Source organism: Astyanax mexicanus, chromosome 1 (genome assembly GCF_023375975.1).
Source record: "Astyanax mexicanus isolate ESR-SI-001 chromosome 1, AstMex3_surface, whole genome shotgun sequence".
NCBI lineage: Eukaryota > Metazoa > Chordata > Actinopteri > Characiformes > Acestrorhamphidae > Astyanax > Astyanax mexicanus.
The window spans coordinates 115,270,008-115,296,897 of record NC_064408.1 but is presented as its reverse complement, the minus strand read 5'-3'; the positions used below and the strand labels follow the sequence as shown (position 1 = coordinate 115,296,897).

The 26,890-nt window shown below is 39.8% G+C and overlaps 1 protein-coding gene across 3 annotated transcripts in view; it reads right to left on the bottom strand.

Annotated features, from left to right (window-relative positions):
* The window catches only part of otud7b (OTU deubiquitinase 7B), an 82,695-nt gene that overhangs the window by 21,449 nt on the left and 34,356 nt on the right, over positions 1–26,890 (bottom strand). For all 3 annotated transcript variants that reach the window (XM_049464835.1, XM_022668750.2, XM_022668749.2), the window contains exons 2-3: positions 3,274–3,456; positions 643–813 (exon numbers count right to left, since the gene is read on the bottom strand). In XM_049464835.1, the coding sequence (XP_049320792.1) occupies positions 643–813; positions 3,274–3,358 (256 nt within the window). In that variant the 5' untranslated portion in view covers positions 3,359–3,456. The remainder of the gene's footprint in view (positions 1–642; positions 814–3,273; positions 3,457–26,890) is intronic.

Below are 26,890 nucleotides of genomic sequence, written 5' to 3'. Positions count from 1 at the left end.
ACAAGACTTTCGGAAATCACAGAGAAGTAAATAGAGTGAGGAGGCAGAGCTGAGGAGTGAGCACTGAGTTTTTTTTGTTTTTTTTTTTGGCTCTTGACTTTGTGTTGGACTTGCATCTCTCTCTTTCTCTCTCTCTCTTGCTATTCCTCCTGATACCAATACCAATATAGGTACTCATGAACCTCTAGTCTGCATATATTGTTCCAGTACCGATTGTTAGATGGTTATACTGTTACTTTGTTACGGTATTAAGCTCAAACTATTCTGAGTTCAAAGTTCTTAGAAGTAGTAGAACATAGTAAAATGTAGAAAATAGTAAAAATGTAGCTGTATAGCATTTAATCAGAGAAAATCACTCCTTGAGACCCATTAGCTTATTTTGAGTATATTATGATGCAATATGTTTGGATAAATTATCCATATCACCTATTTGCTCATAATACTACTAAAAAATAATCCACTGGACTTATGAGTACAGTGAATATAAAGTATAATAAAGTTTAGCAGGTTATAAGACATGTGGTTTGTTATGCCTTCATGCCAAATCATGTCCAAATCATGTTCTTATATTTTTCATATTCCCAAATTCCCCAAACTAAGTTGTTGTGCGCTGGCAGGCAGCAGGGAGCAGTGTGGCTGTACCTTGCACCACTTCGTCCTGTCGGTGCAGGAGAGGCCGGCCCACCCTGGCCATGTCTTTCTCCAGCATGGCCTGCTCCCTCTCCTCCTGAAATGTGTAGGATAGGCTCCCAGCATGCACCTGTCTCAGCTGCTCGAAGTCGCTCAGTGCAGCGGTCAGATCCCAGTTCTTACCTGAGGGGAGAGAAAGAGAGAGAGAGAGAGAGAGACAAAGAAGCAGTGGTCATCTACAGGGTTATAGTTTACCTCTCTGACAGGTAATATTGAACAAACTGCAGGACAGGACACATGAGACGGGAGAGGGGGCGGGGCGTTTGAATATTAACCGAGAGTCAACACGTCCAGCACAGGGCCGTCTAATCGTGCAGCGCTGTGCGGTGCGTGCGCTGCCTGTGCATGCTGCAGGACAATATATTTTTAAACTCATATCCTTATCTGCAAGCAGCGTTGCTAGGCAACATGCGTCGGGTTTGTCCTGGCTTTACCTCACTGCGTACATTCGGCTCTGAGGACTGAATCTGACTGGCTTGTGAACTCGTACATTAGGTACAGGAGGTGAACCGCAGCTGAGTTTACTGCAGGACGTTTATCCCACAATGCTTCACTCAGATCTGCAAAAGTACTATATTTGTACAACTTGTGTCATATACAGTACCAGTCAAAGTTTTGAACACACCTTCTCATTCAATATATATAATTTTTTCATACACTGTAAATTAAACTGAAGTCATTTAGACTAAAGGAATACATAAGGAAATATTTAGTAAATTAAAAGCGCTAAAAATGCACTTCTTCTAGTTCTTTGTAAAATACAATAGGTCTTTCCGAGTTGTATATATATGCTGCACATGAAACTGTTCCAACTGTAGCAAGTAAAATAATTCACCATCAACTTGTGAATTCATGGCCTCGCCCACCTTGGCTCGCGGCCGCCCACAGGCAGCACTGAAGCCCACAGGTTTCATCAGATAGGAGCTAACAGCACTAGGAACAGCATGGCAGTTCTTTCTTGTGTTATTTGTGCGCATAACACATGAATGTTATTTGCTTTGCCCAGTAATTCAGAGCCAAGGAACAAATTATTACAATTTGTCTATGGAACAAGTACAATTGAGATTAGGTGTATGTTTAAAACAGTTCTGTTTACACTAGTTAAAGCTCACCTTCCGCGAAAATCCGATTTTTCTTGTTTTTTTTGTGGAATACAGTAGGTCTCTCCGAGTTGAATGTGTACACCTGCACATTAAACTGTTTTGCAGCCCCCATTGTCTGCAGGAGCTAAGCAAAGAAATCCCCCCTCCCCCCCTACGAAAAACGGGTGAATTTTGAATTATCTTTCTGCCTACGTAGGCAGAAACTCACAGACCAGCCCACCTTGGCTCGAGAAACTCCCAGAGGCGGAGCTGAAGCGACGCAACATCACCGCTCATCAGTTAGGAGGTGGGTGTCAGTGAGCGGCAGAGCGGTGGAGGGGCGTCGCAGTGCTCCTAGCCAATCAGAGGAGAGATATTTGCATGCTGTTTGCATGTATGAATATTCATGAGCAAAGCTGGAATCCGGTCATTTTGGACACACCCCTAAAACAGTCCATTAAAAAAGAGCTATACAGAGACACCTGAGCACTTTTTTTTACAAAAACGGCTCACATGTCATTCCTTCATACTAGAGACCACAACTAGACATTTTAAAATGAAAGAAAAAACGACGGAAGGTGACCTTTAAAAGCAAAAATCCACCCATGTTTACACAGGTTTACATAGGATCTCCGGTGGATTTTGTGTTTTACGGAGACTCTACGCCTAGCAGGGCATCATACATGTTGTAAGATAACATAAGACATTGCAAAGACTGTTATAAGTATAAAAATGTCTTTTTTACACTTTTTTTTCGCTGGTGTCGCAGAGCTATTAGCCAATCAGGGGCAATATATTTGGATGTATGAAAGTTTTTTATGAGCAAGAGCCAAATCCAGCTTGGACTGTGTGTGTCTCTCCACTCTTTCTCCAGAGTTTGCTCACTTGATTTTTAAATAAAATCAAAATTTACTGATAATCAGTGATGGTTTGGAGAGACATGTCATCTGCTGGTGTTGATCCACTGTGTTTTATCAAGTATTAAGTCAGTGCAGTGTTTTCCCGGGAAAAATCCACAAGTGTCAATTGGTCTTATATAATATTTTAATTTTCTGAGACACTAATTTCTGGCATTTCAATGGCTGTAAGCCATAATCGTTAATAATTTGAGAATTAATTAATGCGCAGCTAAAATGTGTGGGACAAGGTGTCTGAGTCTGTCTTGCAACAGGAAACCTAGTGCTTTGATCTCACAAACCATAAGGAGTATTAGGTCAGTCAGTGTGGAACAGGAAGTGGTGGATCTGAACGGAAGGTTTTTTCAGGTGGCTCAGCTGTGGGCCTCCACTCTGTGTGAATTTCTGGCAGCTTTTATAAATTCGTGTTGTAGTATTCCGTCAGATATCGAGCCCAGAGTAAGTCTGAAAGCCTGAATGGTTGAATGGCTGAATGTTTTAATGTTTGAAGCAACAGAAAAGCAGAGTCTGCTTTATTCCATCACCATCCTCCCGCTTGTTCCTAATGAAAAGCAAAGTACAGAACTGTGGTCGGCATCTCTCACCCTCCAGCAGGTCTCTGGCCAGTCCAGGTTCGGCTCCTGTAGAGCGGACAAAGTCGGACAGGACTGCGTCCATATCCAAGGTCATGTGATCATGAAGCAACAGCGTTGCAGGGGGACATCAGGGCAGCGGAAAACACAGGAGAGCAAGTCCCCCTCGGAATACCACCACTGGTACCACCACACCTGTTCGAGAGAGAGAGAGAGAGAGAGAGAGAGAGAGAGAGAGAGAGAGAGAGAGAGAGACATTAGCCAAATAAAAACAGAGAGAAAGTGTCAGGCCTCGTTGACCCCGCTCTCAGGCCTTGGCACAGCATGCCATATGTGTGCATGACTGGAGCTCCATTGACTTCTTTAGTCACATGTCTCCCCCATGATCAGTGTTGTGGCGCTGCAGCTTAGTTCAATAATACATTCTGTGTTGTGGACAACATGAAATTAATCCTCCATAAACACACACACACACACACACTGTATCTGTATGACCCCATTTCAAAACATCTGTAAAGTTTGTTTAATATTTAAAATCAAGCTCTAGTGTTTAAGAGTGTGTTTCATGCTTAATCAGTTCAAATCAATTTTACATTTCCTCATATTAAGAGGAAGAAACCTTAGGAGGAACGAAGAGGAACCCATCCCGAACTGGTCGACTCGATCAGTACAATCAAATAATGAATAACAAACAAATAACAGAGCGAAACAACATTACAGACAGATAGGGGTGGGCAATATTATATTATATACAATATATCGTGACACAGAAATATCATGATATAAAAAATCCATGTCGTGATAATAGGGCTCTTCTGTCTTAAAAGTAGTCTATTATTTACTGTGAAGCTTTAGGTGTATTTATTGTATAATTGTTTTAGTTTGCAGTTTATATGCATGCACTAAATATTCTGAAATATTTTTTGCTGCATTATATTATTTTATGCTATATTATTTATTTTGCCACATTATGATTATGCTGTTATACTCTTGTACTATATTCCTGAAATGAACAAATTATTTTTCTGTTTTCCTATATCGCCAAGTATATCGTTATCGCAAAAATACCCTGAAGTATCGTGATATTATTTTAGAGCCATATCGCCCACCACTACAGACAGATAATAAGTTAAACATCACTGCACCTTATCCTCACTATAAACTTTATTATACAGTATCGGTACTGCACTGTCATGTCCTTTAAATTGTCTCGTATTCATTTTGTATTCATTGTATTTATTAAGTTGGCTTGGAAAAGCCAACTTATTGTTCTTCGTAATCTTCTTATTTTTTTTATTATTATTATTATTATTATTATTATTATTATTATTCTCGCCACGTTTTATAAACAACTACTCCTCCTAGAGCTTTCGAGCTAGAACCACGAAACTTCACACAATGGTAGAACTTATAGCCGCGGGGTGTGCTTGTGCTTTTTGGAGCGATACATCGTACGATTTTCGTAAAAACTTCGTAAACGTACGCCCTTTTTTCCATAGACAATGAACTAGAAGAATTTTGAATGGCTGTGAGCCTCACAATTTTTGAGATACGAAGACGAAATTCGGATGGTCTATAGAACTTAGTGAGTTCTTTCCGAAAATATGCTTTACGAAACGATATGTCGTACGGATTTCGTACAAATGTCGTACGAAGTTGCCCCATAGAAATGAATGGGGGGCCCAGAGTTCCATCTCGCACACAAGCAGCTCTGCGCACGGAACCCCTTCTCTCCCCTGCTCCTCCAGTACTGTGAGTGTATGGAGGAGCTGCTGTATGGAGCAGCTATCAGTCAAAAGTTTGGACACCCCGGCACCCCAGTCAGGGCTTTGCAACCACCTATTAACTGCTTAGCAACCACCTTAGCAACCACCTGGAAAACTTTAGCAACTGCCTAGCAACCACTTAGCAACCACTTTAGAAATGATGGCAACTGCCTTGCAACACCTTAGCAACCACCTGGAAAATATTAGAAACTGCCTAGCAACCACGTAGCAACCATGTGGAATAAATTAGCAACTGCCTAGCAACCAGTTAGCAACCACCTGGAAAACGTTAGCAACTGCCTAGCAACTGCTTAGCAACCACTTTAGAAATGACAGCAACTGTCTAGCAACCACTTAGCAACCATTTGGAATATGTTGGCAACTGCCTAGCAACTACTTTAAATTGATAGCAACTGCCTAGCAACCAGTTAGCTGCTGCCTTAGCAACTGCCTTAGCAACCACCCGGAAAACGTTAGCAACTGCCTAGCAACCACTTAGCAACCACTTTAGAAATGATAGCAACTGTCTAGCAACCACTTAGCAACCATGTGGAATACGTTAGCAACTGCCTAGCAACTACTTTAAAAATAATAGCAGCTGCCTAGCAACCAGTTAGCTACACCTTAGCAACCACCTGGAAAATGTTAGCAACTGCCTAGCAACCATTTAGCAACCACTTTAGAAATGATGGCAACTGCCTAGCAACCAGTTAGCAACACCTTAGCAACCACCTGGAAAACGTTAGCAACTGCCTAGCAACCACTTGGCAACTACTTAGCAACCATGTGGAATACGTTAGCAACTGCCTAGCAACCAGTTAGCTACACCTTAGCAACCACCTGGAAAAGGTTAGCAACTGCCTAGCAACCGCTTAGCAACCACTTTAGAAATGATAGCAAACTGTCTAGCAACCACTTAGCAACTATGTGGAATGTGTTGGCAACTGCCTAGCAACTACTTTAAAAATGATAGCAACTGCCTAGCAACCAGTTAGCTACACCTTAGCAACCACTTGGAAAACGTTAGCAACTGCCTAGCAACCACTTAGCAACCACTTTAGAAATGATAGCAACTGCCTAGCAACCAGTTAGCTACACCTTAGCAACCACTTGGAAAACGTTAGCAACTGCCTAGCAACCACTTAGCAACCACTTTAGAAATGATAGCAACTGCCTAGCAACCACTTAGCAACACCTTAGCAACCACTAGGAAAACGTTAGCAACTGCCTAGCAACCACTTAGCAACACCTTAGCAACCACTAGGAAAACGTTAGTAACTGCCTTGCAACCACTTAGCAACCACTTTAGTAATGATAGCAACTGCTTAGCAACCACTTAGCAACACCTTAGCAACCAATAGGGAAACGTTAGCAACTGCTTAGCAACCACATTAGTAATGATAGCAACTGCCTAGCAACCACTTAGCAACACCTTAGCAACCACTAGGGAAACGTTAGAAACTGCCTAGCAACCACTTTAGAAATTATAGCAACTGCCTAGCAACCACTTAGCAACCATGTGGAATATGTTAGCAACTGCCTAGCAACTGCTTAGCAACCACTTTAGAACCGATAGCAACTGCCTAGCAACCACTTAGCAACACCTTAGCAACCACTAGGAAAACGTTAGCAACTGCCTAGCAACCACTTAGCAACCACTTTAGTAATGATAGCAACTGCCTAGCAACCACTTAGCAACACCTTAGCAACCACTAGGAAAACATTAGCAACTGCCTAGCAACCACTTTAGAAATTATAGCAACTGCCTAGCAACCAGTTAGCTACACCTTAGCAACCACTTGGAAAACGTTAGCAACTGCCTAGCAACCACTTAGCAACCACTTTAGAAATGATAGCAACTGCCTAGCAACCACTTAGCAACACCTTAGCAACCACTAGGAAAACGTTAGCAACTGCCTAGCAACCACTTAGCAACACCTTAGCAACCACTAGGAAAACGTTAGTAACTGCCTTGCAACCACTTAGCAACCACTTTAGTAATGATAGCAACTGCCTAGCAACCACTTAGCAACACCTTAGCAACCACTAGGGAAACGTTAGAAACTGCCTAGCAACCACTTTAGAAATTATAGCAACTGCCTAGCAACCACTTAACAACATCTTAGCAACCACCTGGAAAATGTTAGCAACTGCCTAGCAACCACTTAGCAACCATGTGGAATATGTTAGCAACTGCCTAGCAACTGCTTAGCAACCACTTTAGAACCGATAGCAACTGCCTAGCAACCACTTAGCAACACCTTAGCAACCACTAGGAAAACGTTAGCAACTGCCTAGCAACCACTTAGCAACCACTTTAGTAATGATAGCAACTGCCTAGCAACCACTTAGCAACACCTTAGCAACCAGTAGGAAAACGTTAGCAACTGCCTAGCAACCACTTTAGAAATTATAGCAACTGCCTAGCAACCACTTTAGAAATTATAGCAACTGCCTAGCAACCACTTAGCAACTGCCTAGCAACCACTTGGAAAACGTTAGCAACTGCCTAGCAACCGCTTAGCAACTGCCTAGCAACCACCTGGAAAACGTTAGCAACTGCCTAGCAACCACTTAGCAACCACCTGGAAAACGTTAGCAACTGCCTAGCAACCACTTAGCAACTGCCTAGCAACCACTTGGAAAACGTTAGCAACTGCCTAGCAACCACTTAGCAACTGCCTAGCAACCACCTGGAATACGTTAGCAACTGCCTAGCAACCACTTAGCAACCACCTGGAAAACGTTAGCAACTGCCTAGCAACCACTGAGCAACCACCTGGAAAACGTTAGCAACTGCCTAGCAACCACTTAGCAACTACCTAGCAACCACCTGGAATACGTTAGCAACTGCCTAGCAACCACTTACCAACCACCTGGAAAACGTTAGCAACTGCCTAGCAACAACTTAGCAACTGCCTAGCAACCACCTGGAAAACGTTAGCAACTGCCTAGCAACCACTTAGCAACCACCTGGAAAACGTTAGCAACTGCCTAGCAACCACTTAGCAACTGCCTAGCAACCACTTGGAAAACGTTAGCAACTGCCTAGCAACCACTTAGCAACTGCCTAGCAACCACCTGGAAAATGTTAGCAACTGCCTAGCAACCACTTAGTAACCACCTGGAAAACGTTAGCAACTGCCTAGCAACCACTTAGCAGCTGCCTAGCAACCACCTGGAATATGTTAGCAACTACCTAGCAACCACTTAGCAACCACCTGGAAAATGTTAGCAACTGCCTAGCAACCACTTAGCAACTGCCTAGCAACCACTTGGAAAACGTTAGCAACTGCCTAGCAACCACTTAGCAACTGCCTAGCAACCACCTGGAAAACGTTAGCAACTGCCTAGCAACCACTTAGCAACCACCTGGAAAACGTTAGCAACTGCCTAGCAACCACTTAGCAACCACTTTAGAAACGAAAGCAACTGCCTAGCAACCACTTAGCAACACCTTAACAACCATTGGGAAAACGTTAGCAACTGACTAGCAACCACTTTAGAAATGATAGCAACTGCCTAGCAACCACTTAGCAACACCTTAACAACCACTAGGAAAACGATAGCAACTGCCTAGCAACCACTTAGCAACCACTTTAGAAATGATAGCAACTGCCTAGCAACCACTTAGCAACACCTTAACAACCACTAGGAAAACGATAGCAACTGCCTAGCAACCACTTAGCAACCACTTTAGAAATGATAGCAACAACCTAGCAACACCCTAGCAACCACCTAGCAACACCTTAGCAACCACCTGTTATATGTTAGCAATTGCCTAGCAACAGCTTAGCAACCTTTTCAGAAATGATAGCAACCGCCTAGCAACACATTAGCAATCAAAAGTTTAACCAAAAGTTTTACGATTTCAGCATTTAAACAAGCGTTTTTAGATTTCAGCGTTTAACCAAACGTTTTTAGATGTCAGCGTTTAACCAAATGTTTTTAGATTTCAGCGTTTAACCAAACGTTTTTAGATGTCAGCGTTTAATCAAACGTTTTTAGATTTCAGCGTTTAACCAAATGTTTTTAGATTTAATCGTTAAACCAAACGTTTTTAGATTTCAGCGTTTAATCAAACATTTTTAGATTTCAGCGTTTAACCAAATGTTTTTAGATTTCAGCGTTTAACCAAATGTTTTTAGATGTCAGCGTTTTTAGCATTTAGCGTTAACAGCATATCAATGACTCTTCACACTCTTCAGACAGAAAAAGCTTAGCAACCATTTTAACTTTTTAACGTTATTAGCGTTCTTTTCCAAGCCAACTTAAAGTTCGTTCACGAACTTTACCTTTTCTAGTTGTTATTTAGTGTTATAGTTTTATGTTGCACTGTCGTCACTCCTGCACTTTATGTTGTCTATTGCTTGTTGTTCTATGTTGCACCATGGTTCTGGAGGAACGTAATTTCACTACACTGTGAAAACTGTACTCAGATGTAATGACAATAAAAGCCTCTTGACTTGACTTGACTTGATAATGTGAGCTATAGCTAATGTAACTAGGGCTGTCCCTAACGATTATTTTTTAAACGATTATTCTAACGATTATTTTTTTCGATTAGTCGACTAATCTATTCATTGAGAAACATATTTAAATAATTATTTTACGTTTTAAAGCAAACGATAAATTACTATATTTATATATAATAACAACAACAACAACAACACAAGCCTACTAAACCAAACCCCACACTTATAATCACTTACATGTACAGCACGTTGTTTAGATCTATAACGCTAAAAATGGATAAGCTCCCATACACCACAACCGTGTGTTGCACTGTTTTCTGTGACCGCTAGATTTTGTGACCACTGGCAAGTAGTTCTCAGCAGACCGGTGCACTGGCCGATTCGAAACGTGTTCGTTTCTAATGTTTACCCCGACTGGCCAAAACGGTTCAGTTTAGGGCTGAGGGTAAGGTGTAGGTATAGAAAGCTTCCGTTTTGCCAATGAACGCTCATAACCGTGAGCACTGGTCACAAAATTCCGACGGTGACAGAAAACGGTGTGACACCGCAGCGCCGACGGCGCTAGCTAAAATAACTTAAGGCAGCTAGCTTAGCTAAACACCTGAACTTATGAATAATGCTACTGTTTCTGGAAACTGCGAAATGCCATGCACAAATATAAACCAAAAATGTATAATTTCTGCCTGTGGCAGGTTTAAAACCTTTGGTAGACAGCCTTAAGTCTTTTTAAGGACACCCGCGGAGACCCTGATGTAAACGGTAACTTACTGTGTGACCCTGTTGACATAGTGCTCCTGGATGTTTGCGCTTCAAGTGCTCCTTTTGCACGTATGGCAGAGGACCACATTGTTGCCCTTTTGCGTGAAATGCTCCCAAACTTTAGATGCCCGCTGGCGTTTTTTTGTAGCTGGAGATTGCTCTCCGGAATCCAAGCTCTCTAGAGCTTAGATTCTCTGGCCGAACCCGACATGACCCGGGCTCCAGAAAATAGTCCGAGATGTAGGCGTCTGTTTTTTAATTATATTTTTATTAAAAAAAAAAAAATAACGAAAACTGAAAGTGAAACTAAACTAATTTATTTATAAGCGCTGTTTTCACTACCGCAGTTCTACAGCGGGGGTGTTGTGCCGATTCTGTCCGCGAAGCGGGAGTCAGATTCAGCAGAGAGTCTGTGAGTAGAACAAGCAACTCTCTCTCTCTCTCTCTCTCTCTCTCTCTCTCTCTCTCTCTCTCTCTCTCTCTCTCTCTCTCTCTCTCTCTCTCTCTCTCTCTCTCTCTCTCTCTCTCGCACGTGAACTCCTCCGCGTTTGACTTGCAGAACTGTGTTTAGCTGTTCTTAAAAATCATTTTAATTAAATAATAGTTCTATGCTTCTATGTTACCGTGTTAATTAACATAATTCTGATCATATTTCGCTCATTAAAACAGCCCGAAAACAGCCAGTTGGAATTTTTGGGCCCGATCTAACCTCTAATACTCTCCACAGGCGCCGCCATGTTTACGACGCGCCGACGCACGTTATGCAAATCGATGTATTTTTGTAATCGATGACGTCGATTATGTCGATGCGTCGCCCCAGCCCTAAATGTAACAGATACTAATTCATGACACAGCGGGCAGTAAAGAGCCAGGCTGGGCAAAATCAGGAACAGGGCATCTCAATACATGTAAAAGAGACAGATAAAGAACACAGAAAGGCAGATAGATGGAATTAGTTTTGACTGGATTTATGGAGAACAGAAAATATGAAACATTATCAGAGTGTGGCTAATGCCCCCGGCAGATCTGAATAAAACAGCCTAACTAAAGGAAGAGAGCCAGAAGGTAATATAAATCCGATTCCAAAACTTTCTGCATTAAATCTCTGCTTTGTGGCACAGGTGGGATTAAAGGTGTGCTATATCGTACCGTACACAATAATATCGCTAAAAACATTTGATAAAAAAAATCCTAGATATCATAATAATGGCAATATTTATAAAGCATTTTGTCTATTTTGTGTTTGTTTTACTATTAACTGTACTTACTTTTAAATATTTTGTTTGCAAACACACACTAAATAAAATAATATAAACTTTTGTACTACAGTTTTGTGTTACATTGCTTTATTTCTATTGTTATTTTGTTACACTATCAACACCAACAGATGACATGTCTCTCCAAACCATCACTGATCATCAGTAAATTTTACATTTCATTTGTAAATCAAGGGATCAGAGTCTGGAGGAGTAGAGAGAGTAGAGAGACACACAGTCCAAGCTGCTTGAGGTCTAGTGTGAAGTTTCCACCAATCAGTGATGGTTTGGAGAGACATGTCATCTGCTGGTGTTGATCCACTGTGTTTTATCAAGTCCAAAGGCAATTTTTATGGAGATGCTGATTTCATTTTCCAGCAGGACTTTGCACACTGCCCACACTGCCAAAAGTACCAATTGGTCTTATTACATAATCTAATTTTCTGAGACACTGATTTTTATTGGCTGTAGGCCATAATCATCAAAAAATAAAAAGAAATGCTTAAAATAGATCACTCTGTGTTTAATACATCTATATAATATATGAGTTTCACATTTTTAACTAAAATACTGAAATAAAGTAACTTTTCAATTATATTTGCATTTTTTGAGATGCACTATAATACAAATAAAATAAATATATCATCACATATCAGCCTGAAATTGAAATCTCAATCTCTTATGGACATCAATATAATTTAGGTGAATAGACTAATATGAATTTAATATCAGGGTTTTGAAGAAATCAATACACTTTGGCCTTGTGCCTACAGCTGCAGTTCACCCGTGCCAAGATTCAGAACACAACCTCTTTAATATTGTTGAGTTATTACATATAGTAATTCACACAGTTTGTACAGGTTTACTGTATAGATCAATAACCAGCATTTAGGCCTGTCATAATCATTACATTATCTGCTTATTGTACAATAAATTGACATGACCTCAGTAATAATTTAATAATTGTGGTATCGTCAACTTGTCTTTATTTTTAGTGGTTGTGTTTTTACATATATAACAGTGGACAGTGTTTTAGCCAGTCATGCTTCAAAAACTGACCAAAGCTTTAATGACTGTGACTCCATACACTACACAGTGTGGACTGCAGTATATGAAGAAAAAAATATATAGCTATGTTTCCCAAACTATGATTAATTACAAATATTGTGGTCTTTAAAGGGTAAAAGTGCTTTGTCATGCTTTAATTCTATAATCATTATGACAGTAAAATTTAATTGTTTTAATATGACAATAATATTGATTATCGCAATAATTTCTGGAACAATATATTATCCACAGATAATTGTTCAAACAGCATTTAGTCACTTATTTTAACTAGCGGTAAATATAAATGAACATTTTTTGGACTACTTGCCACAAATGTAATGAAACACACTAAACACCTGGCACGAAAAAGCCCCAGGACTTTCCCTTTCCCTTATTGATGTTGTGCAATATATGCATATATTATATATGTTATATATAGCTAAAAAAAACAAAAGACCACTCAAACAATGTTGAGTTTCTTTGATTTTACCAAATTGAAAACCTCTGGAATATAATCGAGAGGAAGACGGATGATCACAAGCCATCAAACCAAGCTGAACTGCATGAATTTGTGCACCAGAAGTGGCTTAAAGATATTAGAAAGCAGTGTGTAAGACTGGTGGAGGAGAATATGCAAAGATGCATGCAAACTGTGATTAAAAACCAGGGTTATTCCACCAAATATTGATTTCTGAACTCTTAAAACTTGTTTTCTTTGCATTATTGAGGTCTGGAAGCTCTGCATCTTTTTTTATTATTTCAGCCATTTCTCATCCTCTGCAAATAAATGCTCTAAATTACCATATTTTTATTTGGAATTTGGGAGAAATGTTGTCTGTAGTTTCTAGAATAAAACAACAACGTTAATTTTACTCAAACATAAACCTATAAATAGCAAAATCAGAGAAACTGATTCAGAAACTGAAGTGGTCTCTTAATTTTTTCCAGAGCTAAACAACTGAGCTCAAACAGAAGGTGAGGAGTCAGCACACAGAGGCGCTGGAGCGATGACTGGAACAATGCTAATACTCATAAAAGAGTCCACACACACACAGGCAGGCACACAAACACACACACACACACACACACACAGGATCACTGAGCAGCACCGGAGGTCACCCGCAACACAGCTATAGCAACTAAAGTGTAAAGTGTAAAGGTTCAGCAGAGCAGCTACAGCACAGAACAACAAGCTACACAGCACACAGGAGCAGCATCAGCAGGCCTGCAGACAGAGGAGGCAGTGTAGTGTGTGAGACAGAGGTGACGAGGACATCTCCAGGAAGTCATTAAAACTCTAATCTGGAAGGTCACCAAACATGATGAGCAGAACAAACTGAAGGGATGACTGCACCTGAAAGTGACATCATCCTGACAGCACTGAAACTAACAAAGCTCTGCTGAAGCTGAAGCTCATTGGGCCTTTCTTACGGACTAAGGTCACACATACAGTTCCAGGACTTTGTTTCAACCACCTGGGCAGCTCTGCCCGCTCTACCTCACTCTGCCTCCAGCCTCATTATGTCACATGATCACTGTCTGCAGTGTGAAAAGCTCCCTCTGCTGCTGCACACGTGTTTTTATCATGAAAACCTGGGTAATAATTGGGAAAATCAACATTTGAAATGTTCAGGGTAAAAAAATAAAATAAAATAACTATTTTATCTTCATTTAGGTCATAGTTAGAGATGCAGCATAACTGTAAACTGACATGCCAAGGGCCATACGACTGGAACAAGTATTGTGTCCATGCTGACATCATTCTGAAATTACTGAAACAAGTAGTTAAAATAAGATCTGTTAAATAGGGATGTGCCATATCATAACGTGCATGATAATATCACCAACATTTTTTTATTATGTGAACAATGTTATACCCTGAAATATCGTGCTACATCACCCACCCCTAATTATCACATTGCAATATGACTTTTTTTTTTTTACTGTTTTTGTAAAAGAAAAATTCACACTGTTCTCATTTCTCATTATATCTCTACTAAAGTCAGATTATATCTGTCCAGTATCATTTATTTTACTTTAATCCTGGATATATGGAGATATATAGAGTGCATTATTAGTATCCTGACATTCTGGATCATTGACCTCTGTTACAAATCTGATAAAATTCTTGTATTTTTTAAAATCGCAGTTAGGGGTGTGCCATATCATATCGTATGTAATAATACAATTTTATTAAATTTTGTTGCAGTAGTGTATTCTTGAAATGATTTTTGTAACTCAGTGTTTTGTCATATCGTCAAGAGTATAGTTCTCTTGAAAATACCATGAAATATCATGATATTATTTTAGGGCCATATCGCACACCTCTACTGTTAAAGCTTACTGGTGTTTTTGGATGGTCAAACATGACAAATCCAGATAACTGTGGCTGGTTTTAGACGATCACCAAACAACACAGATGACTGCACCTTGGCAGAGGACAAAAGTGGCCGTATGTGAGACAGAGGTGATGAGGATGACTCCAGGAAGTCTTTATAACTCTAATTAAGAAGATCACCAAACACAGAGAGCAGAACAACCTAAGAGACTGAACCTGAATGAATACACAATGACAATAAACAATAAAGTACAACAAAAGGTGGAAAATGCTGGTCCAGAAAGTTTGAATCCACACCAGGTTTTTGTTGCAACTACCTGTTCAAATCTATTGCAGTGGTTCTGCAGAAGCTCACTGGTCCTTTTCTGGTGGCCATTAGAACAAAACCCTGGGATAATTTTTGGCTTTCTGGAGCACAACTCGCCCCCTCTGCTGATGGAAAGTTACAAGTATTCAGCAGTGCCTTCTCCAACAGCTTCTGCCTCTGTTACAATTTCAGAATGATGCCTTGTGACTCATACCTTCTCTCCTCCTCTCTCTCTCTCTCTCTTTCATCACTGTCACTCACTCTCTCTCGCTCACTCCCACTTTCACTCCCTCTCTCTCTGTTTCTCCTAAGACAAAAGGCATGCAGCTAGCCGTGTCACGAAGAGACGAGAAGTTCCATAAAGAGCCTTTTCAGCAGAGGAACGCTTTCAGACGCTGCTTCACGCTCTGGCAACTGCACCGCCACTGACTACTGAAGAGAACAGAGAGAGACTTGGAGAAAACGGCAGCCTCTGCCAATCCAGTGGCATCTCAAACACACACCAAGTGAGAGAGAGAAAGAGAGAGAGAGAAAGAGAGAGAGACCAATGTTTGGTTTTGCACAGTGTCAGGAAGTTGGGTCATATTTATGTACCATAAATATAACTTGTATACAAGCACCTGTATGAAACATTGATCAGCCAGAACATTAATACCACTGAGGCTCAGAGTGTCCCAGCGGATTATGGTGCTGCCACTAGGAACGGGAAATCCCAATTGGTTCGAATCCCATTCATGCAGCTTGCCATCAGCTGCCGAAGCCCGAGAGAGTACAATAAGCCTTGCTCTCTCTGGGTGGGTAGATCTTAGGGGCTTTTCCCCCTTATCACTCCTAGGGTGATGTCGATCAGAACAAGGCGTCTGTGAGCTGATGTATCACAACCCAGTCACTGCACTTTCCTCAGAACGTGCTGTGATGCTACTCGGCGATGCTGCATCAGCAGCAGTTAGAAAAGAGGCTGTGACTGAGTACACATGTATTAGAGGAGGCATGTGCTAGTCTTCACCATTCTGGTGTGTTGAGGCATCACTAGTGATAGGGTGAGTCCTAATGAGTAGGTTGAGTAATTGGCAGTGTAAATTGGGGCCGTGTAATTAGGATAATATATATAAAAGCTACATTGTTCATATAGGGACAAGAGAACAATACAAGACAATGCCCAACACAAACTGTACATCAACAGATTCAGAGCTTCTGTCTCTGGCTTTACTTCATCACTGGAGCTGATAAAATGGAAAACAAGTAGGTGGTGTTGCCGTATAGGACGTACACTAATCAGCCATAACGTTATGTTTGCACTGTATGTGCAAAGTTAATGATAAAATCATCTGCACGTTGCTGACAGCTGTGCACACAAAGAGTGTACATAATAATCTCTACAGACAAGCAGCACAAATAGAACAGGACGCTCTGGAGCAGGTCAGCATGCCCAAAGCCTGGGCTAGAGGGGTATAAATACCTCCAGCATCGGCTCTGGAGCAGGTGAACTGTGCTCTCTGGAGTGATGGAGTTCCATCCAAATTCTATGAGATGAGTTGAAGTTATGGTAATAAAAATAAACATAAATCTACTCCCTATTAAGGAACGTAATTTTTTTTCCCCATATGAATTTCCATACATAAGGTGCACCGGGTTATAAGGCACATAATGCAACACCAGTCACTAGTAATAGGAACAGGGGTGTCGCCAAGTTTTCCTTTTAACTAAGCTAAGAGTTCTTTAAAAACAATTTTTTTTTTAGGTCAAATTAGTGCTGGATGTTAATCTACACGGATTTCTCTCCTGAAAACTGTTTATTTGGGTGAGTAAAGCAGTACCGTTTATTTACAGTAAGCTTAGATTTGCAGATTTCCATTAAAGCTGGATCATTAGCATTAGCGGCTAATCACTACTGGTACCCAACAGTGCTGCACTGAAGAATCCTTAGTGTTCCGGTAAGGCAGGGAGATATTAGCTAGCAGTTCGGCACACATAGCCTGTTTTAACATGGAAACGTGCAGGCTACAGTCTGAAATACTTGCCTCTGCACAGCAAAAGAGCTATCACTATGGTTAGCGGCTAATGCTAATGCTGCTCCAGCAGTGCTACCCAGGGTTAGCAGCAGGCTACAGTCTGATATGCTTGCCTCTGAACATCAAAAAAGCTAGCGCTATGGGTTAACGGCTAATGCTAATGCTGCTCCAGCAGTGCTAGCCGGGGTTAGTAGCAGGCTTCAGTTCGATATACTCGCTTCTGAGCGGCCAAAGGCCTAGCTTTTAGCACGGTTAGCAGCTAATGCTAATAGTGCTGGAGAACGAAACTGAAACTCCTGTATAACGCTGTGAGTGACTTTACTGCTTCTTACAACCTGACAGGTAAAATTCATACATAAGGAGCACCGGATTATAAGGCGCATTGACGATTTTTGGGAAAATTAAAGGATTCTAAATGCACCTTATAGTGCAAAAAATACGGTAAGTGTCAGACTGTTGGTGGTGTTGGAGTCTGCTACACACACACATGCACACACACACTAACGCATCTGATTCCTCAGCTTTGCAGGATCAATACTCTTGGTCAGGTTGGGAAGGGCAGGGCAGTGAGCAGTCGGCTGGTGTACAGTGTAAAGCCGGTCTGCTGGGTGGATCAAGGTTGATGATTAAGCATAGGGTGTTGGCCGAGTCAAGCAAGATTTCAAAGAAAGCATGAGAATTAAAAACACATTAAAAGCTCTGCTTTTATCTAGAGCCTCTGACAGTAACAGCGCTGTTCCAGGATTCACAGAATCCAGCATTTGTCCAGAAAGGAAAGTGCTTTATTAAATGCTTATGTGCATTTTAAATAAATTCTAAAAATAGATCACTCTGTATGGGGTTTAACGGTACGTGTATACTTTATGAACCGCCACAGTACAGGGGTCACGGTTCACGCAAACTCATGCAGAATACACAGGTACAAGCAGTCTATAGGAGACTTATGGAACCAATGAACGTAATGCGGAACTAACAGGAGTGTTGCACCCGGAAAGTGTAGCTGTAGCACTGTTGCTATTAGAAACTTGCTATTGACTTAGCCCATAGCCTGCGCTGAGAGCAAAGAAACGCAGATAATTCACTTGTACTGTCTCTTTCTTACTCGTTCTTTCTCTCTCTCTCTCTCTCTCTCACTTACTCACTTGTACTGTCTCTCACTCGTGCCATCTCTCACTATAATATAGCATAAATAAATTATGCTATAATTATAATATAGCATAATTAATTATAATACAGCATAAAATGATCTTGTCTGCCAGACCTAAACCACACTACACTATTATTACTGTCCCCTCACAATAATACTGGAAAATTCCAGCATTAAAAAAGTTAATCATGATTTTAATTGATGATTTTAAGTGATTGACACCACTAATATATTTTTATTTTAAGAATCTAATGCTGATTTTTTTTATAAGGACTGAAATGCATCCAGTAATATGCTTAAAAATATTTTAATATTAATATTTGTAGTTTATGCAGTTAAAGTAATGCTGTTGTTTTTGTTATTAATAAAGCGCCACAATCAGGCTCATTGGTTGTTTGTTCCAACAAGATCTAAAAGATGGAGCCTCTCATGATGACAGTAGGAGAGAACCCTGGTTTTAAGCATTTAATAAAAGAGCTCAAGCCCCCTTACAATTATAATTGTTATTATTAAATTAATAAAAGGTGAGGTTGTACAGAATGCCCAGCCTCTTTATTTTTACCACCAAACACCAAAAACGTACCAAAACGGGGGTTTATACCAAGGGGTGAACTAAACCGTGAATTTTCTGTACTGTTACACCCCTACTTTGTGTGTAATACATATAATATACGAGTTTCACAGTTTTTAACTGAATTACTAAAATAAAGTAACTTCTCAACGATATTCTAATTTTGGTACCACTTTAAAATATGACTACCTTCATAAAGGGTTTATAAATGGTTTACAATGAGTTTATTAAATGGTTACTAATTAAGTTATAAATGCCTTACAAATCATTAATAATCAGTTATAACACATACTTAGAAAGGGCAACAATATAGATGGCTGTGGGTTCACCATTTGACAAACAACAGGTCACAGTCGCCCTTTCTACATATGTGTTATAAATGATTATTAATGATTTGTAAGGCATTTACAACCTAATAAGTAATCATTAATAAACTCATTGTAAACCATTTATAAACCTTTTATAAAGGAAGTCTTATTTTAAAGTGGTACCCTATTTTTTAAGAAGCACCTATAGCTTTTTCCCCCCATTGTTTAAACAGAATCATGCTTTTTGTGTATTGTTAACCTACTACTGTTAGTATAATTAGCATTAAAAGCTTCCAACTATTGGTGGGTACAACCACACAACATTTGGTTGAGTTGCATCTTTAAGCAGCAAAAGATAAACACTGACTTAAAGCATTGACTCTATGAATTACAGTAAAACAGGGCCAGGTGACCCCTCTCTCAGAGCACCACCAGCTCCGAGAAAGTGCAGGTGCTATAAAGGCTCTGCAGGTGTGTTTTGGTACATTAATGCGAGTCTTCATCACACCCTGCTTTTATACGCCAACGCTGATTGCAACACTTAACAACATCTCGTAAAGACGTTTTAACGAGGAAGATTAGTGTTAAAACGCTGCCTTCCAAAAAAGACCTGAGGCAAATAATGGCTCACCCACAGACAGAGAAGAGAAGGAAGGAATACAACACTCTAAAGTACAGTACTTAAGATAGGTGTATTAGTCTGCTAGGTGTTTTTTTTTTTAATGTACCGTATTTTTTGGACTATAAGGAGCACTTTAAATCCTTTAATTTTCCCAAAAACTACAATGCGCCTTATAATCCAGTGCTCCTTATGTATGAGTTCTACCAGTCAGGTATTAAGGAGAAGAAAAGCCACTCTGCTGAAGTACAGCTTTATACAGGAGATTCAGTGAAGTTTCTCTAGCACTAAGGCTGGGTACACTTGCATTAGCATTAGCCGCTAACCCCAGCGCTAGGTTTTTCGGCATTAAGAGGCGAGCATATCAGACTGTAGTCTGTGTGTTGGCCCTGTTAAAACAAGCTACGTGGAACAAAACACCCTGGCTTACCGGAAGCTCTTAGCGGCTAATGCTAATGCAGCTGCACCTAGCCTTAGTGCTGAAGAAACTTCACTAAAACTCAGTCTTAGACAAGCTATTGGAAATCTAAGCTTACTGTAAATAAACTGAAGTGCTTTACTTACCCAAATAAACAGTTTTCAGGAGAGAAATCTGTGTAGATCAACATCCAGCGCTCGTTTGACTTTAATAGAAAATGTTTTTGTTTTTTTTAAGAATTACAGCTTTGTTTACTTAGGCGCTTCCCCCAGCTTCCTATTAGAAGAGAAACATGGCGAAACCCTTGTTCACTTTAAAGTTCGCATCCTTACTAGTGTCGCTTAATGCTACTTGTGACCCGGTGCACCTTATAGTCTGAAAAATACGGTAATGATAAAGAGACATAGATAAATAGAAATGTTAAAAAATTACTCAACTAAAAATTACGAGTTTTTTTTTCCTTCTCCTGTAAAGTACCCGTATTAGAGAAACAAGGTTTTGTTTGACAGGAACGGTATGTTTTGCTGGGCTGGAAGTAAACTAAAAACAAGAGAGGTGTTTGGTGGGTTTTGGGCAGGACCACCACACTGAACAGAAAAACACAGGCAGAGATTTCTGCACTGGCTAGGCAAGCTTTTGTCTGGTTACATAATGTGTGTTGCTGCCAACACGTGGGTGCTCTGAGATGCAGGGATCACTGCAACACACACACACACACAAACACAAACACATACACACACACAAACACACACACAAACACACACACACAAACACACACACACAAGGGGAGAGACAAAGGTCAGCAAGGTCACAGCCGCTGCATGTGATACTAACCTAAAAGAATCAAACAGTAATATGTTTCTGTAACATCTTTCTGTATATATATATCATATCATGTTATAATGGACAACTGCAGCTTATAGTCAGGTGCGGCCTGTATTTTTACAAATTCTTTTTTCTACTGGGTGCAGCTTACATTCAGGTGCGCTCAATAGCCCAGAAAAAACAGAAATGTGTATATAAAAAAATAATAATAATAAAAAAAAAAATTAAAAAAAAAATCCTATAATAGGCATGAACATAGATTTATAGATTCAGAAACTGAGTGATGAGGCAAGCAGAATAAGGGTCATCTGGGGGTTGACTGTGGGTAGTAGGCACAGATACAGGTAACAGGAGGCACCACAGGACCTAGCCTAAGTGCTGACCTATCTGCTGACCTAACACACTGACACACACACACACACCCACCCACACACACAATGACACCAGGGTAATGAGTCAGGGAAAAAAACAGCAGCCAGGTGACCGCACCCAGCATCTCTGACACAGTTCCAATGACAAAGTGCTAGAATAATTGTGAAGACAACACCAACGACTGAAGAACAACAGGCCTTGACCTGCAACCAATTAAAAACACAACTTATTTCCATACCAGTATGACCAAAAACACTACCACAATTAGGGCTGGGCGATATGGAAAAAAATCTTATTACGATATAGTTTTTCATATCAGCCGATATCGATATGTATCACGATATAAATCAAATCACTTTCTGTTACACTTAAAGGTTTCTATTTTTACTCAGAAGTGACAGAATAAGGGAGTTATGGACAAAATCACTAGCAGGCTCAGAGCCTTGTGGACAGACACTAGGATGTTAACATCTTGCCAGGTGGGTACAGCTTTTAAATTAATTTTAAAAAGGGGACAAATATATAAACTAAAAAATATGTAAGACCCTTTACATTATATGTCTGTTTAATTTAAATTGCAATAACACTTTATTTATTTTTATAAAATTATATTTAATCAAAAGATCATTCCCCTCCCTGAATGCAGGCAACTACATAAAGCAAAATACAAGAGTATATCACAGTGTTCATTTTGACAGGTGATTTTGATACAGTCTTAGTCTTTTCACTAAAATGTATAATAGTTTTAGTTACATTTTAGTCTATCGGATATTATTAGTTTTAGTCAGATTTCAGTCTAGTTTAATTTTGGTCATATAAAAAGTATGTATTACATATGTTTACTGTTTTTCTATTTTCTATTTGTTGTAATTTTAGATAATTTACTGCTTATGTTTTTTTTTAAATAAGAGCCTTTAGTTTTTTTTTCATTTAAATTAAGCTAACATTTAAATATTTAAAAAAAAAGTGGCCTATAATGGAGGTGGGAGGAATAAAGTCAAGTTTCTGAAATGATCCACTTCTACTGCAGTACAGATTTATACTAACATTACTGGCTTTCAGTAGACTAGACTTACATTACTTAAGTGTATTTAAAACTCCAGTTCAGTAACAGCAATGTTTAGCTCAGTTCAAATACAGCTAGACAGATTATATAATCTTCTGTATTTAGTAAAATATCCAGCATAACAGACTCTCTATCTGTTAAAAACTATAAAACACAAAGACAGAGGAGAATGCTGCCCTCAGGGTTTTCTAACAGAAACAGTGAGAGTTAGGAAAAAAGATGGAAAGTGCTTCCTTTCTGTGTGTTTATATACTAACCCCTCACTCGTGCTGAAGTTAACCTTAATTTACACGAAACGTGGATTAACACGGCTAACGTGCGTTACCCATTAGTTTATTAGAATGTAAAAAGCAGTGAAAGCATCTTAGCTAATGATGACAGATTGCACAGATCCCTTTTACACCTAAACATCGCTAACTTTAAACTGGAGACAAGCTAATCTAACTAGCAGCAAACAGAGCAGCGTTTACCTGCCTTCAGAAATCTGAACAAGCTCACCTCTCTAAATATCTTGGAGACGCATGCCTCATATTTAAAAGGTGAGTTTTCCAGTGTAGCGCCGCTGAATAGTATAAATGAAGTTTATCCAGTAAATGGGAGAGAAGGAGCCGCTATGTGAGGAGTTCAGAGTGGAGGGGCTCGGGGGGTGGGGCGGAGGGGGATGGTGGAGAGGGGAGGGGAGGGGTTGTACTGGGCTGAGCAGCAGTTCAGCGTGCTGCCTGATCTCGTGCTGCGCCTTTTCACAACGCTACTTAAACGGGAAATAGAAAATTTAGTTTATCGAATTTCTCGCCCCGACTTATCGCGATATATAGTTTCCTCGATAACTATCGATATCGTTTTATCGCCCAGCACTAACCACAATATTTCATAGCATCATGAAGACTGAAAAAAAATCTACTCAAATTTCTTTAGCTAATTTTCTGAGTAATATTCAGCAAAGATCATCACATCATTAATACACATTATGTCCAAATGTTTGTGAACAAGCAGCATTCAATCAGCAAGTCTTTAGATAAACAAGCAAATGCTAAAAATAAATGATCTCATCTACTGTTACTATCCCAGTCCTGTAGAGCTTGTATTTTTCAGCAGGAACACAAAACCAATTCATAAAAAAGAACATTTTCTTTTAAAGTCAGCAGTGAATTTTAATCTACACAGATTTCTCTCCTGAAAACTATTTATTTGGGTGAGTAAAGCGCTTGTGTTTATTTACAATAAGCTTAGATTTCCAGATTTCCACTAAGGCTGGGTGCACCAGCATTAGCGGCTAACCGTCACTTCCTAATAGCGAATGAGCGAATAGCGCTTTGTGGCTAACGCTTATGCTGCTCCAGCAGTGCCAGACAGGGTTAGCAGCAAGCTACAGTCCGATAATACTTATCTCAGAACACTGAAAGAGTTAGCGCTTTGCAGCTAGTGCTAATGCTGCAGACTACAGTTCGATAATACTTACATCTGAACAGCAAAAGAGTTAGCACTTAGCACGGTTAGCGGCTAATACTAATACTGCTCCAGCCTCAGTGCTGGAGAACTAAACTTGAACTCCTGTATAACTCTGTACATCAGCAGAGTGACTTTACTGCCCCTTACAACCTGACTGGTAAAAGTCATACATAAGGCGCACCGGATTATAAGGCGCACTGATGATTTTTGGGAAAATTAAAGGATTTAAGTGTGCCTTATAATGCAAAAAAATACAGGGGTTGAACAATGAAACTAAAACACCTTTTATAGACCACAATAATTTATTGTGATGATGGACAGTTCTGGTGGAAACAGGAGAGGTGAGCTGCACATTGAATTCTGCTGTGATTTGTTCAGATGTGGTTTTATGTTTTTTGGATACAATCCGGGTTAGCACCCGAACATCCCTTTCAGACAGCTTCCTCTTACAGCGTCCACAGTTAATCCTGTTGGATGTGTGTTGGTCCTTCTTGGTGGTATGCTGACATTACCCTGGATACCGTGGCTCTTGATACATCACAAAGACTTGCTGTCTTGGCCACAGATGCGCCAGCAAGACATGCACCAACAATTTGTCCTCTTTTGAACTCTGGTATGTCACCCATAAGGTTGTGTGCATTACAATATTTCGAGCGAAACTGTGCTCTTACTCTGCTAATTGAACCTTCACACTCTTACTGGTGCAATGTGCAATTAATGAAGATTGGACACCAGGCTGCTCCAATTTAGCCATGAAACCTTCCACACAAAAAATGACAGGTGTCTCAGTTTCATTGTCTAACTCCTGTATGGTATTAATAGTTCAGTAAAAAATATTAGTTCTTTTTACTTACTAGGCTGAACACAGACTTTTTTTTTTTTTTTTGCAATTTTTGGGCTGAATAATTTCGATTGCAAAATATTTGGCGCATCCCAAGAGGATTTTATCATCCTCTACAAAGTATTATTAGTGAAATCTGGTGATGACTGTTTGATCACCCAGACTTATACAATAGTGTTAGTGTAGTGAAATGTCTCTCTACAGACAGGTCTACGGGAACAGACGGCACGTGCCTTAGAACTGTGTTAATGAGCCCAGCTGGTACCAGCCGCCAGGCCCGAGCAGCAGGGGGAGATGGCTCACCAGTCACACACACACACACACACACACACACACACACACACACAGGCAGGACTTGTCGACTCATGCTGCAGTTGACGACTTGCTGCACACAAGTCATTCACCAGGAGCAGCATCTGTCACCCGGACCCTCGGCGAGGCCTGCGAGAATAAGCCGAGCCTGAGGAAGAGAGCCAGCTTCAAAGACTCCACCCCACGTGACCCGCTGCCACTCAGAGCCACGCCCAAGCATCAGACCCCCTCAGGGTGCCACCCGAGGCGCGTCGGGTTCGACCGTCAGATCACTGAAAGAGACGTGCATGGCCCCCCAACAACACACCGACGAAAAAAAACACTTTCTGAATGTTTTCGGAAGTGCCACCTCAGGGTTAACGATGCATGTCATTTGCATACTGAATCCACCACCAGCCTTCAGCAGATAGAGGAGCAGCTGCCACCACGGACTTGTCATCGATTTGCACAAAATAACTGCACATAGTTTTGCAGTTCTAAAATATGGCAAACAACTATATATGTCCAAATGTTATTGGACACAAGTTATAATAAATGCAGCATTCAGCTATTTTAAGTTGCACCCACTGCTGACATAGCTTAAGTAGTCCCTGTGGAGAAGTACTGCCAACAGAATAGGACTCTCTGAAGCAGATAAACATAAACCTAATGGCACTGTGCCTAATCCCAGGCGTGGGAAGGGGAGTGAAGATAAACAGGTTAATGAACAGATGCAAGCCTGGACTGAATATGAAAAGAAATGCAACTAGAAGATGGATGATCACAAGCCATTAAACCAAGCTGAACTGCTTGAATTTTTACACCAGGAGTAAAGGCATAAAGTTATCCAAAAGCAGTGTGTAAGACTGGTGGAGGAGAACATGCCAAGATGCATGAAAACTGTGATTAAAAACCAGGATTATTCCACTAAATATTGATTTCTTTATGACCATAAACTTGTTTTCTTTGCAGAAACTGAAGTGGTCTCTTAAATTTTTTCAGAGCTGTTTATATACCAACAGAGACTAATTTTCCCAATTTTAATACTTACTTTGATTACTAATGTCCCAGAATTCCAACATCAGTACATCCCTTTTAATATGATTTACTTTTATAATTTAATAAAATGTTAGTTATATAACTATATAGGTATAGTTAACTTTTTTAACGTAGATTTTTTCTTTACGACCATCGTTTTATTTTTATTCTAAAGCTCCATATTAAAGACTTTAATTTAACAGTTCCATTTAATAATTGTTTATATTTTCTTTATATATTATGATTTCTCTGACTAATTCTTATTAATATCACTACATGATAATGTCTTATGATTATTATTTTAGTACTTTATAGCAATAATTTTTGTATATATATATTTTTAAATATATTCATATATATTTATTTGTATAGAGCACCTTTGAAACCTTACAACAGCTTAAAGTAGTTTACAAACCACATTAACAGAAAACAGGGTGCCCACATATAAAATGATATATGCAGGAATCTGGCAATAAAAATACACAAATTAGAGAAGCTGTAAAGTTAGTACTTTATAGCTAGAACATTTTGTATTTTTAATTTTGTACACTTTCATTTTACCAAGTTATCAGCTATACTTACAGCTTTAAAAGGTGCTCTACATAGAAAAGGAAGAGGTATAATAATTATTATTATAGCATATCAAACCTCACAGTTACTCCTGAAACGTAGATGCTGAATGTTTCTGGTATATGATCCTCTATAAACACTGTAAGTAAGTGAT